Below are 16,488 nucleotides of genomic sequence, written 5' to 3' on the forward strand. Positions count from 1 at the left end.
TCTCTCTTCCTTCTTTCTTTTATGTTTCTTCTTTTTCCTTTCATTTTTCCTCAAGGGATGGAACAGGTGTGGAAAAAAGAAAAGTTTGTGTTTTCCTTTCATGTAAAGAACCAGAATATCACTTCCTTCTCCTCTCTTCTTGTCTCTCTCTCTTCTTTCTTTCCTCTTTTTCCTTTCATTTTTCCTCAAGGGATGGAACAGCTGTAGAAAAAAAAGAAGAGCATGTGTTTCCCTTTCATGTATAGGACCAGAATATTGCTTCCTTCTCTCTTTTTCTCTCTCTTTCTTTCCTCTTCTTCCTTTCGTTTTTCCTCAAGGGATGGAACAGCTGTAGAAAAAAAAGTGTGTTTTTGTTTTATGTATAGGACCAGAAATTCAGAATATCACCTAATTAACTTTTCTCAACAGACTACTAATACAGTGTCAAATTGTACCAGAACTATGCACAGTCTAGTCAGTGGTTGTCATTTTGAGGTCACCAATAAAGGCTCACACTGGTGGACACCTTCTTGGCCATGGGTGGAGTCGTGGAGGGCCGCTGGCTGCCCACCCACAAAAAATATGTCCAAAACTATGTCAAAATTATTGCCGCTAGCAACCACTCTGCTCCACTCTGCTTGTAGTGTGAACTTACCCTTAGAGTGTGCTGTGTAGGTGTGTTTGTGCAGGTTAATCACTTTTTTGTGGTTTTTGAAAGGGTTTGTTAAGTTTTAGGTGTTTGTGAGTGAGGTGAGGGTGTCAGGGTGTCAGGAGTGTATCAAGAGTGTATCTTAGTCTGCAGATTGCTTCTATGAATGGTCTTTAACCCCTTCAGTACTGGGACACATTTTATCTTGAGATTTGTGTACCATTAGACCATTTCATTGACATTAGCAAGGGTCTATGGTGGTCAGAAGATTAATGACCACAGTCTTCACTATTTTAACCCCTTCAGTACTAGGACAAATTTTTACCTTGAGATTTTTGTACCATTAGACCATTTCATTGATATTAGCAAGGATGTGTGGAGGGCACAAGATTAATGTGTGTATGTTGTTTTAAAAATGTATTGTTTTCATGTATATTATTACTATTTGTTTTTGTTTTTATTGTTTCTCTCTCTCTCTCTCTCTCTCTCTCTCTCTCTCTCTCTCTCTCTCTCTCTCTCTCTCTCTCTCTCTCTCTCTCTCTCTCTCTCTCTCTCTCTCTCTCTCTCTCTCTCTCTCTCTCTCTCTCTCTCTCTCTCTCTCTCTCTCTCTCTCTCTCTCTCTCTCTCTCTCTCTCTCTCTCTCTCTCTCTCTCTCTCTCTCTCTCTCTCTCTCTCTCTCTCTCTCTCTCTCTCTCTCTCTCTCTCTCTCTCTCTCTCTCTCTCTCTCTCTCTCTCTCTCTCTCTCTCTCTCTCTCTCTCTCTCTCTCTCTCTCTCTCTCTCTCTCTCTCTCTCTCTCTCTCTCTCTCTCTCTCTCTCTCTCTCTCTCTCTCTCTCTCTCTCTCTCTCTCTCTCTCTCTCTCTCTCTCTCTCTCTCTCTCTCTCTCTCTCTCTCTCTCTCTCTCTCTCTCTCTCTCTCTCTCTCTCTCTCTCTCTCTCTCTCTCGTTATCCTCTCTCTCTGATTGTTGAAACAGTTTGTTTGTAAGACTGTCTCTTCAAAACTAAACATTTTTATCTTTGAATATTTGTTAACATGAAAGAACTGTTTGAAAATATTTTGTGAAGTTGAAAATTTGTTTTTTGGTATTTTTAAATTTTTTAAGTTGAAAATTGTTTTAAATTTTTTTTGTGCAGATTTTTTGTTAGGTTGTAAATTGTTGTAAATGTCTAATATTGTAAATTGAAAATTATTGTGGACTTTTTCACTGTATAGAATTTGAAAATTTGTGTAGAGTTTTCTGTATAGATTTTGCTCACTGTTTTTATACTAAGTTGAAAATTTGTGTAGACTTTTCACTGTATTCTTTAAGAATTTTTTTTTTTTTTTTAGTAAAAAATATTTGTAGACTTCCAGGCAATGTAATAATGTAAAGAATTGTTGAATAAAAGTCTAGGGAGACTCTTGCATTTAATTTTAACTCCAATATGGATCTGCCTCATCTCCGGAGACTCTTTCAGTATTTTCGACTTAAGTACATTTTAGGGCCCGTTTTGGGTTTTGCCAGTTTTGACCATTTTGGGGCCCGTTTTGGTTTTTGCCAGTTTTTACCATTTTTGCTGTTTAGGGCCCGTTTTGTTTTTTTTTGACCATTTTTGCTAGTTTTTTACCATTTGCTGTTTTTCTGGCCAGTAGTGCTGCAGTATTTCCATTTTTTTTACCATTTTTGCTGTTTTTTTTTTTATGCAGTTAGTTTTTGGACCATTTTTCACTTTTATAATATATTTTCAAGATTCCATGTTTTTCTTATTTTTTTGCTTTTTTTTCCCACTTGCAGAATATTTTTTCTCTATTTTTTATCTTGTATTGCTTATGATAAGAAAAAGTGAAATTATCGCGGTTTTTTTTTTTCTGGCTATTTATTGTTTAGAGTGAGTGGTTAATGGAGGCAATATTGGGTCAGGTAGTGTGATCTAAGCCAGCCTGAGGTACTACTCACTGAAACCACCCACAAATATTTCCCAGGAAAGGAAATTCACCAAAACCATAAAGATTTCTTCACAATTTATTATTCAATCATGACAACAGCTTCAGTACAGTGACAGAACCATAGGCAAGATGGATTATGGTTTGGGTGTGTGTGTGTGTGTGTGTGTGTGTGTGTGTGTGTGTGTGTTTATGTGGGAGTGGGCAAGATGGATTGTGGTTTGGTGGTGTGTGTGTGTGTGTGTGTGTGTGTGTGTGTGTGTGTGTGTGTGTGTGTGTGTGTGTGTGTGTGTTGTGTGTGTGTGTGTGTGTGTGTGTGTGTGTGTGTGTGTGTGTGTGTGTGTGTGTGTTTGTGTGGGAGTGGGCAAGATGGATTAAGGTTCGGTGGAGTGTGTGTGTGTGTGTGTGTGTGTGTGTGTGTGTGTGTGTGTGTGTGTGTGTGTGTGTGTGTGTATTTGGTGTCTGTGTGGTGTGTGTGTGTGTGTGTGTGTGTTTGGGTGGGAGTGGGCAAGATGGATTAAGGTTTGGTGGAGTGTGTGTGTGTGTGTGTGTGTGTGTGTGTGTGTGTGTGTGTGTGTGTGTGTGTGTGTGTGTGTGTTGCAGACACTACTTCTGTGTGTGTGTGTGTGTGTGTGTGGATTAAGGTTTTTTGGAGTGTGTGTGTGTGTGTGTGTGTGTGTGTGTGTGTGTGTGTGTGTGTGTGTGTGTTTGTGTGGGAGTGGGCAAGATGTATTAAGGTTCGGTGCAGTGTGTGTGTGTGTGTGTGTATTTACCTAATTGTATTTACCTAATTGTAACATACGGGAAAAGAGCTATGCTCATACTGTCCCGTCTCCATATCTACTAATGTCCAGCTTTTTCTTAAAATCATGAATATTCCTTGCGTTGACCACTTCCACGTCTAAACTATTCCATGCTTCCACCCTTCTATGAGGGAAGCTATATTTTTTCACATCTCTCCTATAAGTGGCCATTTTTAGTTTTTTCCCATGCCCTCTCGACATTCTTTCATTCCACATACACAGATCTTCCTTATCCATTTTTTCCATGCCAATCATCACTCTGTATATTGCTATCAGGTCTCCCCTTTCTCTTCTGTTTTCCAGGGTCGGAAGTTGCATTCTGTTCAGTCTGTCTTCATAAGTCAAATCTCTTAAGTCAGGCACCATTTTTGTTGCAGCCCTCTGTACTTTCTCTAGTTTCCTTATGTGTTTCTTTAAGTTCGGAGCCCACTGTATTGTTGCATATTCAAGCCTCGGTCTTATCATTGCAGTAATTATTTTCTTCATCATTTCTTCATCTAAATATACGAACGCCACTCTTATGTTCCTCAATAAGTTCAATACTTCTCCAATTATTTTGTTTATATGTCTCTCTGGCGATAGGTCATTGGTAATTGTCACCCCAAGGTCTTTTTCTTCATGACTGGTTTTATGTCTTCATTTCCTATCTTGTACATACTCCTGATTCTTCTTTCACTCTTGCCAAACTCTAATTTCTTGCATTTTGTCGTGTTGAACTCCATTTGCCATGTACAGCTCCATTTCCATATTCTGTCCAAGTCTTCCTGGAGTAGTTCGCAATCTTTGTCACATCTCACTTTTCTTAACAATTTTGCATCGTCTGCAAATAGGCTCACATAACTGGACACCCCATCCACCATGTCATTTATGTAGACCGCGAACATTACTGGTGCCAACACTGATCCCTGTGGAACTCCACTCTCCACCAAGCCCCATTCTGATGGTCTGTCCTTAATTATTGTTCTCATTTCTCTTCCTACCAAAAAGTCTTCCATCCATTTTAGTAAACTGCCATGCACTCCTCCTACCATTTCAAGTTTCCAGATCAGTCTCCGGTGTGGTACCTTATCAAAGGCCTTTTTTAAATCCAGATATATTCCATCAGCCCAACCATCTCTTTCCTGTATTACATCTATCACCCTCGAATAGTAACATATCAGGTTTGTCGTGCATGAACGCCCTTTTCTAAAACCAAATTGACACTCACAAAGTATGTCATTTTTCTCCAAGAAGTCTGTCCATCTATTCTTCACCACCCTCTCACACATCTTAGCTACCACACTTGTAAGTGACACTGGTCTATAGTTCAATGGGTCTCTCTTGTTACCTGATTTGTAAATTGGGACAATGTTAGTTTTTTTCCAGTCTTGGGGCACTACACCTTCCCTTAATGAGGCATCAATTACTTCACAAACTTTTTCTGCCAGTTGCTCCCTGCATTCTCTTAAAATCCATCCTGATACCCCATCAGGTCCCACAGCTTTTCTCACTTCTAAACTCCCCATCATATTCTTGATCTCCTCCACAGTTACTTGAAACTCCTTCATAATCCCTTTCTGTTCCATTACCAGTGGTTTGTCAAAAGCAGTCTCCTTTGTGAATACCTTCCGAAAGCATCCATTCATAGCCTCTGCCATTTCCTGGGATCCTCACTGCATACTCCATTTACTTCTAAACTTTCAATACTTTCTCTATTTTTGATGTTGTTCACATGTCTGTAAAAAAGCCTTGGTTGGTCTTTACATTTATCAATTATATCCTTTTCTTGTTTCTTTCTTTCTTCTCTTCTAATCAACACATATTCATTTCTTGCTCTTTTGTAACTTTCCCACTGCTTAATCCGTCTTTTCCTTCTCCACCTCTTCCATGCATCCTCTTTTCTTGTTCTAGCCTTTTCACATCTATCGTTAAACCAGTCCTGCTTTCCAACTTCTCTATGTTGTCTTATTGGTACAAATTTTTCTCACCTTCTTTGTATATTTTATAAATTCCTTCCACTTTTCATTTGCTCCCTTAGCACTCTTGAATTTCATCCAATTTGTCTCTTGAAAGAATTTCTTTAGGTTTCCAAAATCTGTCTTGGCATAATTCCATCTTCCCACTTTATATTCTTCATTTCTTCTAGATTTCTCTTCATCTATCACCTTGAACTCCAAAACTGCATGATCACTCTTTGCTAAAGGGCACTCCACCCTCATCTCCTCAATGACCATTGGCTCTGTACTAAAGACCAAGTCCAGTCTTGACGATGCTCCCTCTCCTCCAAACCTAGTATCTTCTTTGACCCACTGAGTTAACACATTTTCCATTGCCAGTGTCAATAGTGTATTTCCCCATGTTGTCTCTGATCCTTCCATTGACCAGTCCTCCCAACACACCTCTTTACAATTAAAATCTCCCATCATTATAGTTCGTTCACAGCCACCCAACATTTCTTCCAGACATGTTCCTGTATCACTTATCATTTCTTCATATTCCTGTACTGACCATGCATTTGTCTTAGGTGGTACGTACACCACTATGTAGTGCCTCTTTTTCCTTCATTAGTTTCTGCTCTGATCTTTAGCACTTCTGCCTTTCCCATACCTTCTTTCACTTGATCCACCTTTATATCTTTTTAACCAGCAACATCACTCCTCCTCCCATCTTACCTACTCTATTTCTTTTCCAAACATTATATTTCCTTCTCCAACCATCATCAGGTCTTCTCCTCTCTCAGTTTTGTTTCAGTAAGACCCACAATATCTGGGTTCTTGTCCCTCAAGTAATCGTTGAGTTCTAAAATCCCCTATATCACTCCATTTATGTTGGAATACATTACATTCCGCTCATACGTAAGTATGAGTGTGTGTGTGTGTGTGTGTGTGTGTGTGTGTGTGTGTGTGTGTGTGTGTGTGTGTGTGTGTGTGTGTGTGTGTGTGTGTGTGTGTGTGTGTGTGTGTAAGGGTATGTTCACACTACAAGCAGAGCAGTCCAATTAGGTGTTCACAGAATAAGCAGAGCAGGGTGACCTACACAAGAATTCTGGGTGTCCTCTTAGCCACAGAGCAGGTCGGGCAGGTAACAATATGATGAAAAAGAAATAATAATAATGAATAAATAAATAGTGTCAAACTCCTCAGTGTTTATCTGGAAGGATGACGAAAAATGTGATAATTTATAAAGGAACGTGAAATTTTGTTGGTAAAGCGGTGTGTGTGTGTGTGTATTTACCTAGTTGTAGTTTTACAGGGCCTGGGCTTTACGCTGGTGTGGCCCCGTCTCCATATCTACACCTATCCAATTTTTCTTTAAAACTGTGCACACTCGTTGCTGACACCACTTCTTCACTCAAACTGTTCCAAGTCTCAACACATCTTTGTGGGAAACTATATTTTTTAACATCTCTCAGACATCTTCCCTTTCTCAAATTTTTACTATGCGATCTTGTGCTTCTAGTGTCATATTCTTCTCTCAGGATCAGTTTCTCTTTATCCACTTGATCCATTCCGTTGATCAATTTATAAACTTGTATCAGATCCCCTCTCTCCCTTCTCTGCTCCAGGGTTGGTGGATCCATAGCATTTAGTCTCTCCTCATATGTCATCCCTTCAAATGTGTGTGTGTGTGTGTGTGTGTGGTTCATTGGTTCATTGATCTTTACAATGTGATTTTTTCTTTCTTTCTCTCTCTCTTCCTCCTTTCTTTTATGTTTTCTCTTTTTCCTTTCAATTTTCCTCAAGGGATGGAACAGGTGTGGAAGAAAGAAAAGAATTTGTGATTTCTTTTCATGTTTAGTACCTGAATATCACTTCCTTCTCCTTTCTTTTTCTCTCTTCCTTCTTTCTTTTATGTTTCCTCTTTTTCCTTTCATTTTTCCTCAAGGGATGGAACAGGTGTGGAAAAAAGAAAAGTTTGTGTTTTCCTTTCATGTAAAGAACCAGAATATCACTTCCTTCTCCTCTCTTCTTGTCTCTCTCTCTTCTTTCTTTTTTTCCTCTTTTTCCTTTCATTTTTCCTCAAGGGATGGAACAGCTGTAGAAAAAAAAAAAGAAGAGCATGTATTTCCCTTTCATGTATAGGACCAGAATATTGCTTCCTTCTCTCTTTTTCTCTCTTTCTCTCTCTTTCTTTCCTCTTCTTCCTTTTGTTTTCCCTCAAGGGATGGAACAGCTGTAGAAAAAAAAAGTGTGTTTTTGTTTTATGTATAGGACCAGAAATTCAGAATATCACCAAATTAGCTTTTCTCAACAGACTACTAATACAGAGTGTCAAATTGTACCAGAACTATGCACAGTCTGGTCAGTGGTTGTCATTTTGAGGTCAGCAATAAAGGCTCACACTGGTGGACACCTTCTCGGCCATGGGTGGAGTCATGGAGGGCCGCTGGCTGCCCACCCACAAAAAATATGTCCAAAACTATGCCAAAATTATTGCCGCTAGCAACCACTCTGCTCCGCTCTGCTTGTAGTGTGAACTTCCCCTAAGAGTGTGCTGTGTGGGTGTGTTTGTGCAGGTTAATCACTTTTTTGTGGTTTTTGAAACGGTTTGTTAAGTTTTTAGGTGTTTGTGAGTGAGGTGAGGTCAGGGTGTCAGGAGTGTATCTTAGTCTGCAGATTGCTTCTATGAATGGTCCTTAACCCCTTCAGTACTGGGACACATTTTTATCTTGAGATTTGTGTACCATTAGACCATTTCATTGACATTAGCAAGGGTCTATGGTGGTCAGAAGATTAATGACCACAGTCTTCACTATTTTAACCCCTTCAGTAGTAGGACAAACTTTTACCTTGAGATTTTTGTACCATTAGACCATTTCATTGATATTAGCAAGGGTGTGTGGAGGGCACAAGATTAATGTGTGTGTGTTGTTTTAAAAATGTATTGTTTTCATGTATATTATTACTATTTGATTGTTTGTTTTTATTCTCTCTCTCTCTCTCTCTCTCTCTCTCTCTCTCTCTCTCTCTCTCTCTCTCTCTCTCTCTCTCTCTCTCTCTCTCTCTCTCTCTCTCTCTCTCTCTCTCTCTCTCTCTCTCTCTCTCTCTCTCTCTCTCTCTCTCTCTCTCTCTCTCTCTCTCTCTCTCTCTCTCTCTCTCTCTCTCTCTCTCTCTCTCTCTCTCTCTCTCTCTCTCTCTCTCTCTCTCTCTCTCTCTCTCTCTCTCTCTCTCTCTCTCTCTCTCTCTCTCTCTCTCTCTCTCTCTCTCTCTCTCTCTCTCTCTCTCTCTCTCTCTCTCTCTCTCTCTCTCTCTCTCTCTCTCTCTCTCTCTCTCTCTCTCTCTCTCTCTCTCTCTCTCTCTCTCTCTCTCTCTCTCTCTCTCTCTCTCTCTCTCTCTCTCTCTCTCTCTCTCTCTCTCTCTCTCTCTCTCTCTCTCTCTCTCTCTCTCTCTCTCTCTCGTCTCGTCTCCCTTATCCCTCTCTCTCTGATTGTTGAAACAGTTTGTAAGACTGTCTCTTCAAAACAAAAAATTTTTATCTTTGAATATTTGTTAACACGAAAGAATTGTTTGAAAATATTTTGTGAAGTTGAAAATTGTTTTAAATTTTTTGCAAAGTTGAAAATTTGTGCAGATTTTTTTGTTAGGTTGTAAATTGTTGTAAATGTCTAATATTGTAAATTGAAAATTATTGTGGACTTTTTCACTGTATAGAATTTGAAAATTTGTGTAGAGTTTTCTGTATAGATTTTGCTCACTGTTTTTATACTAAGTTGAAAATTTGTGTAGACTTTTCACTGTATTCTTTAAGAATAGTTTTTTTTTTTTTAAGTAAAAAATATTTGTAGAATTCTTAGGCAATGTAATAATGTAAAGAATTGTTGAATAAAAGTCTAGGGAGACTCTTGCATTTAATTTTAACTCCAATATGGATCTGCCTCTTCTCCGGAGACTCTTTCGAGTATTTTCGACTTAAGTACATTTTTAGGTACATTTTTAGGGGCCCGTTTTGGGTTTTTTGCCAGTTTTTTACCATTTTTGGGGCCCGTTTTGGGTTTTTTGCCAGTTTTTTACCATTTTTTGCTGTTTCAGGGCCCGTTTTGTTTTTTTTTTTGCTAGTTTTTTTTACCATATTGCTGTTTTTCTGGCCAGTAGTGCTGCATGCAGTATTTAAGAGCCATTTTTTTTTTTACCATTTATTGCTGTTTTTTTGGGATTGTAGTGCAGTTAGTTATTTGGACCATTTTTCATACTTTTAAGATAATATATTATTCAAGATTCCATGTCTTTTTCTTAATTTACCTTGCTATTTTTTTTCCCCCCCCACTTTTGAAGAATATTTTTTCTCAATTTATTTTCTTGTATTGCTTATGATAAAAAAAAGTTTGAAATTAGCGTTTTTTTTTCTGGCTATTTATTGTTTAGAGCGAGTGTGGGAGGTCAATGGATGCAATATTGGTGTCAGGCAATGACCTAAGCCAGCCTGAGGTGACTACTCACTGAAACCACCCACAAATATTCCCAGGAAAGGAAATTCACCAAAACCATAAAGATTCCTTCACAATTTATTATTCAATCATGACAACAGCTTCAAGTACAGTGACAACACCATAACGAGGTGGTGGTGGCAGCAGGCGTTGAATGGCAGGATGTCCGAGATAAATCTTTCACTGGACGGCAGCGGTAGTGGTGATGTAGCAGGTGTTTGCCAGGCCGCTGCGAGGCGAAGTCCCTCAGTGTCAATAGCGGCGACGTAGCAGGTGTTTGCCAGGCCGCTGCGAGGCGAAATCCCTGTGTCAATAGCGGCACGTGTTAGCGGGCCGGCAGTGAAGGCCCGATTGAAGGCAGAAACCCTCCGAGTAGCGGTTAGGGGCTGTGGGGCGTCAGTGGTGTAGCAGGTGTTTGCCAGGCCGCTGCGAGGCGAAGTCCCTTAGTGCCAGTAGCAGCGACGGCGGCACGTGTTAGCGAGACGGCAGTGAAGGCCCAATGCGAGGCGGAACCCCTCCACCGAGTAGCGGTAGCAGCGGCGAGGTTGAGGGGGGAGTTAGTAGGGTGATGGGGAGAGGGTCAGTGACGGCGCCCTGCGATGCCAGAGTCCTTCCCTGATGGTGCAGGACGCACGGGATCGCTGCAGTCACGGCCTTTGGATCACCAACACCTGTAATGGACCAAAATTAACCGATTACCTTCACATGTACCAGGCCACACTGTTACCATGCCACACTAGGTGGTGGCGTAGTGAATAAGGTGGTGAGCCTTAAAACAATGCCATTTGTCGAGTGGTTTAAAGTTACCTACGTGTCACCATGCTACCCAGGTTCTAGGTGGTTACACCCATGATGAGCTTCGGGGGTGATATGGGCCTTAATATGGATACCACTACAAATAAAACAGCGCTTCCCACACTCTTCCAAGTGTGCCTACAGGCGCTACAGACCTTAACGTAAAAACACAACTCCTACAATACACACTACTGCTTCATCAACCTCTCACTCGCCTCCTGTCGTTATTTCACTTGCACTCCACAGTTACACCCTTCTCCCTCGTTCTTCTCCCAGCGTCTCCCGTGTTACGTTTCCTGTCCTGACACCCTCTCACCCCTTCATTCTCACATCTCCCAGGCCAGTCATGCCAGTCTCCGTAACCCACACCACGTCACACCCCATACAACTAACCCCAACACCCGATCCTCACACCCACACAACCAATCCTGCCACACATTCATCTACCTGCAGTTGTATCTTTCCTGCCGTCATCTGCTGGTTCTCGTCGCCATTCCGCCACTACATAACACATTTGCCTCACTGTCATCCACTCAGCCAGCCAGTTTCCCTTAGCGGCGGCGGCGGCGGCGGCCATTATAATGCGCGATGCAAGGCAGAGTACTTCCCTCATCTTGCGGCGGTGGCGTAGGTAGTGCAAGGTACACGAGGCTCATTGCCGCTGCGAGTCGGGCCTGTAATGGACAAAATTAACAAAACAGCAATACCTTGTTTACTTGTTCACTAATCATCCCTGCAACTAACACGCAACATTGCCCTAAACACACCTTCACTGCCTCAATCAGCCTTTCACTCGTCTCTACACATTTTCAACACCACACATTAACTTCACGTCTTCACTTCATCCATAATATGCCCTAACTCACTAACACCTCATTTCCCTCCTCTGTATGTCCTAAAACTGTTTCAGATCAGGCTTTCACTCGTTTCAACTTAGTTTCTCCACCATCACCACCACCATTCCTTACACGTCTTCAGTGCCCTAACTCTGTAACAAACACTCCACTACATCATCCCTTCTGTCTCTTATCACTGGATATAAACTAGCCACGCTCAATATTAACTCCTTCCAAACCAACCGTTAAACACACACTATTGCATATATTTGTTTTATCAATCATTCTTACCTTCCGTGTAGTACTTATAATAATAATACAGGATTTTTTTCTATTTTGTTGTAACATTTTGAAGCTTCCTTCTTAGTAAATGATAGATAATTCTCTCTCTCTCTCTCTCTCTCTCTCTCTCTCTCTCTCTCTCTCTCTCTCTCTCTCTCTCTCTCTCTCTCTCTCTCTCTCTCTCTCTCTCTCTCTCTCTCTCTCTCTCTCTCTCTCTCTCTCTCTCTCTCTCTCTCTCTCTCTCTCTCTCTCTCTCTCTCTCTCTCTCTCTCTCTCTCTCTCTCTCTCTCTCTCTCTCTCTCTCTCTCTCTCTCTCTCTCTCTCTCAGTGAACCCTGCGTGCAAATCAACGAATCAATATTAAAACAAATGAAGAGTAAAAACGTACCATGAACGGATGACATTTCTAAGGAACCTTGAGTTGAATTGAGTTGTAAAGACGGAAATGCAATAAGTTAGAAGAATGACAGACGGAGACAGGTGGAGAAGGAATTAGGAGGCAAACTAGTGGTGCCTGAAACGAATGAATGGACAGCTAACCCTTTCAGTACCGTGACATTACGATATTCATGCTATATGCTTACTACTTAGCAATTTTATACAGATTCAGAAACTTACGTGGAGATTAACCCCTTCAGTACCATTACACATTTCCGTACTCATTCTGGTTACTATTTGATGATTTTATACAGCTTCACAAACTCACACACAAACCCCCACCGTCACTCGTGAACATCTTAACGATTCAGGCCTGCCTACCACTTTCAAGAACTAATTTCATGGTTATATTCCCACTTATTGTTATACTAACACATCTCGCTTCTAATGCACATACCTTGAAACACCAGCCTCGTTACGTGAAGAAATCCTGTCCACTCATTCTTTTCGCCAATTCTGGTACTTATTCTATTCTTTTCGCCAATTCTGGTACTTATTCTATAACGAGGGAAGCACAATGACTAACCTGAAACATTTTAGCCTCAAATATAACTTAAGAGTTCTATAGTTACGCGACACGTTTAATCCCTTCAGCACCAAGATGCGTTTTCATATATTCCTTCTGTCACTATTTGGTGATAGAAACTTGCGCGAGGAATTAAAATAGTGAAGACACAGGCCTTGTGACATCCATACACGCTTTGTAACAATAGAATTATCTAATCGTACACACGCCTCAAGACAGTACTGAAAGAGGTTAAGCGTAATTCTTCCTACACAACTACAATGATCACGAAAACACTTAACTTGCCACGGTCATTACCCAAAATCTATTCTGAACCATCGGCCCTAATTGACAACTAGACCAAGTAAATTTAACACTTATACGTAGCGTTAGTTCCTGATACATCCTACATAGTCACGTAGACAGACACCGTATAGTTAACCTTCCAATAGACACAGTGCACATCCTACACATATCCTGTTATCCTTTATCAGTCAACATTCCTAACAACCCTCAATTTACTGACTAACAACTTCCTATCACCACAGCAAGTCAACGCACACACAACACCGACACTATTAATTTATATACACACCACCAACCATCTCACAGCAGCGGCACGTCACCTCGCCGCACGAAAAACCTCCGTCACGTAGATAAAACTTCCCGTTGCTGTTACCGCCGTTGCTGCACGTCACGCCCGACGACAAGACACAGACGGACACCGGCCTGCGTAGACTCAAGGGGTCGGTGGTGGCATAGTGGCGCGGTGACTGGAGAGATGAGATGTAGCGGGCGTGATGTCTGGAGTTAAACTGGGTCTAGCTGCCATTCTGAGCTACTGACCTTGCTTCGTTCTCGTCCCCCTCCCCCTAACCTGCCGATAAGGAAAAAACACAATTTGAGGGCAAACGAACATATGAAACGCTGCCGGTGAATCTAACCACTGGTCCACCATCTGGATATAAACTAGCCACGCTCAATATTAATTCCTTCCAAACCAACCGTTAAAAACACACAATTGCATATATTTGTTTTATCAATCATTCTTACCTTCCGTGTAGTACTTATAATAATACAGGATTTTTTTTTATTATTTTGTTGTAACATTTTGAAGCTTCCTTCTTAGTAAATGATTATGACAGATAATAATTCTCTCTCTCTCTCTCTCTCTCTCTCTCTCTCTCTCTCTCTCTCTCTCCAAGTGAACCCTGCCTGTAAATCAACGAATAAAAAAAAAAAAAAAAAAAAACGTATCATTAGCGGTAGGTAATAATAATTCTCTCTCTCTCTCTCTCTCTCTCTCTCTCTCTCTCTCTCTCTCTCTCTCTCATGACTCCCTCCAAGTCAACCCTGCCTGCAAATCAACGAAAAAAAAAAAAATAAATAAATAAAAACGTATCATTAACGGATAATTGATTATGATAGATATTTCTCTCTCTCTCTCTCTCTCTCTCTCTCTCTCTCTCTCTCTCTCTCTCTCCAAGTGAACCCTGCCTATAAATCAACGAATAAAGAAAAAAAACACGTATCATTAACGGGAAATTGATTATAATAGGTAATAATAATTCTCTCTCTCTCTCTCTCTCTCTCTCTCTCTCTCTCTCTCTCTCATGACTCCCTCCAAGTAAACCCTGCCTTCAAATCAACGAATTAAAAAAAAAATAGAGTAAAAACGTATCATTAACAGAAAATTGATTGTGACATAATAATTCTCTCTCTCTCTCTCTCTCTCTCTCTCTCTCTCTCTCTCTCTCTCGAACACCCGCAGAGCCCGTCCTTACTATGCCCTGCAAAAATCTCCAGGACGTGCTGAGGACGGGCATGGACCCGGTGTCACATGCCAAAGTGTGGCCCGTGAGTGTTTAGTTGCGTCTTCTGCGCATGCGCGGCCCGAGAGCGAACGAGACACTATATATTATGTCATGCCTATAGCTATGACAGAATGTGACAAGTGATATTGTGTGAATTTAAACAATTCGATTTTTTTTTATTTTTTTTTATATTACAGTAGCCATTGGCTTTCAGCATGTATCGGTGGAAAGACTAGTGCCTCACTATGGTAGAAAAAGAACCAGAGCAGAAATATCACTATTTGTTTGATATGGGTGGCCTAAAATATACTGTGACTGAAAACAGCGTTAATATAGCTAATTTTTCAATGATACACTAAACATGGGCCTTGAAATGTATGTCATACCTTCTCCATAATCCCGTTGGATGCTTCCATGCCACACTTTGTCACAGCAGGCCGCGGCGTCGTCTACTCCCGGATCGCGCATGCGCAGAAGGCGCATCTAAACACTATCACAGCCACACTATATCACGGGACACCGGCAAGGACCGGCTTGGACGCAGTGAGGACCGCGAGGACGGCATGGACGTGGAGGAGTTTTGATACTGCTCAAAATTTACGTAGAAAGAGCGTAGAAGACTGAGGATGTGTAATGGACCATCTGCTGACCTAGTGCATACCGGCTTGACGTATTACTGACGCAGCGATAACTTGGTTGACGCATTACTGACGCAGCAAGGATTTAGTTGATTGGGTGGCGGGAACAGGGAGGAGCTACACCTGCTCATGAGTTATTACCGCTCTCGCTTTGGCTCCTGAGCATCATGAGTCAACAACTCCTGCACCAGTTGGTCCTGCTCCATAGACAACTGGCTGTGCTGGATGCTGATGTTGCTGCTGTTGTGCTGGCTAAGAGAAGACGGAGAAAAGGAAGAAAAAAAGACAGAACATGCTGGGTCAGAGAATCGTTAAATGTAGAAAGCAGGCTCCAATTTGGTCATTACCACAGACTGATGGAAAGTTTGAAGTTAATTTGGGCAGCATGACGTTATGAGGATAATATATATAATGATGTAAGAGCTGGAGAACCACTGATGAGAGAAGAGAGACGAGAACTGAAGTGACAGGAAGCAGCACTTCCTGCTTGCGTCACGTGAGCGTATTGCGCGCTGGTTGGGCACGTGGTAAGAACCCAGTAAGCATGGCGGGAACTTAGTGAACTTAGTGAGCGTGGCGGGAGCCTGATCATATGCGTGTTATGCCCGTAGTTAAACCCGATTGGACACAGTGATATCGTAGGGATATCAAGGGACGTACGCAGTAAAGGCTTGGTAGATACGTAGCAGTGGAGGGATTTCGCAATTCCACCACGTCTCCACTACGTCCTCAAAAATTTTATGAACGTGTTGAGAACCTGCTGCGCATAGTAAAGACCGCCTCTGGTGTGATGGGGCCTTGACACGGAGAGTTTATCCCTGTCAGTGACGCACACCAAACTTGTCTCGGGAGCCTCGCTCGTCTCCACCTCCCCCTCCCCCGCTGTTCCCCAAACTCTCATCACTCGCCTTTTAAATCTCATTGATGTTTACTTGATTGATTGATAAGTTTATTGTTATAGCAGTGTATACACCATCGAACTTCTCAATTTACGTATGAATGAACCTAACAAATTACCAGCTTATGTATTTATCTATCTACACACAAGCATGTAGATATCTCCACCAGCACCGCCAACACCCACACCTGCCCACCTTCGCCATCATGAACGGCAGTGTGTCAGTTTACACAATACTACTAGTATTTCCATGCCACTATATCTGACTCTAATGACCGTTTATCCCTCCCAGTGACGCAGAGCAAACTTGTCATGAGAGCCACGCTCGCCACCGTCTCATCACTTGCCTTTTAAATCCGATTGATGTTTAATTGATTGATTGATAAGTTTATTGTTGTAACAATGTATACACCATCGAACTGTTGTCAGTTTCCCTGTGAATGAACCTATCAAATTACCAACTTATCTATCTATCTATCTACACACAAGCATGTAAAAATCTCCACTAGCACCGCCAACACCCACA

General features: G+C 41.4%; 1 protein-coding gene and 1 long non-coding RNA gene across 3 annotated transcripts; one reads left to right on the forward strand and one right to left on the reverse strand.

The window, feature by feature from the left end:
• The first annotated feature begins 1,570 nt into the window (after window positions 1-1,570).
• On the forward strand, window positions 1,571-9,172 carry LOC123506569. Its single transcript, XR_006675466.1, has 2 exons — window positions 1,571-1,702; window positions 8,889-9,172. It is a non-coding gene; the product is annotated as an uncharacterized LOC123506569 (long non-coding RNA).
• Window positions 9,173-9,817: 645 nt separating this feature from the next.
• Window positions 9,818-13,489, reverse strand: LOC123506719. 2 transcript variants are annotated; one of them, XM_045258984.1, is made up of 3 exons: window positions 13,215-13,489; window positions 11,000-11,226; window positions 9,818-10,428 (listed from the first exon to the last, which is right to left on the reverse strand). In XM_045258984.1, the coding sequence occupies exons 2-3, from the start codon at window positions 11,163-11,165 to the stop codon at window positions 10,232-10,234; spliced, it is 363 nt and encodes a 120-aa protein (XP_045114919.1). In that variant the 5' UTR covers window positions 11,166-11,226; window positions 13,215-13,489; the 3' UTR covers window positions 9,818-10,231. The 2 variants fall into 2 exon arrangements, with proteins under 2 accessions (XP_045114919.1, XP_045114918.1); XM_045258983.1 differs by having other exon boundaries at window positions 13,208-13,489.
• Between the last annotated feature and the right edge of the window lie 2,999 nt (window positions 13,490-16,488).

Source organism: Portunus trituberculatus, chromosome 20 (assembly GCF_017591435.1).
Source record: "Portunus trituberculatus isolate SZX2019 chromosome 20, ASM1759143v1, whole genome shotgun sequence".
Taxonomy (NCBI): Eukaryota; Metazoa; Arthropoda; class Malacostraca; order Decapoda; family Portunidae; genus Portunus; species Portunus trituberculatus.

Coding starts and splice junctions, on each gene's coding strand:
- LOC123506719 (XM_045258984.1), bottom strand. CDS start 11,165: ATGAGGGAAGTACTCTGCCTTGCATCGCGCATTATAATGGCCGCCGCC. Junction 10,429..10,999: donor CAGGAAAGATACAACTGCAG/GTAGATGAATGT, acceptor GGTCCATTACAG/GTGTTGGTGATCCAAAGGCC.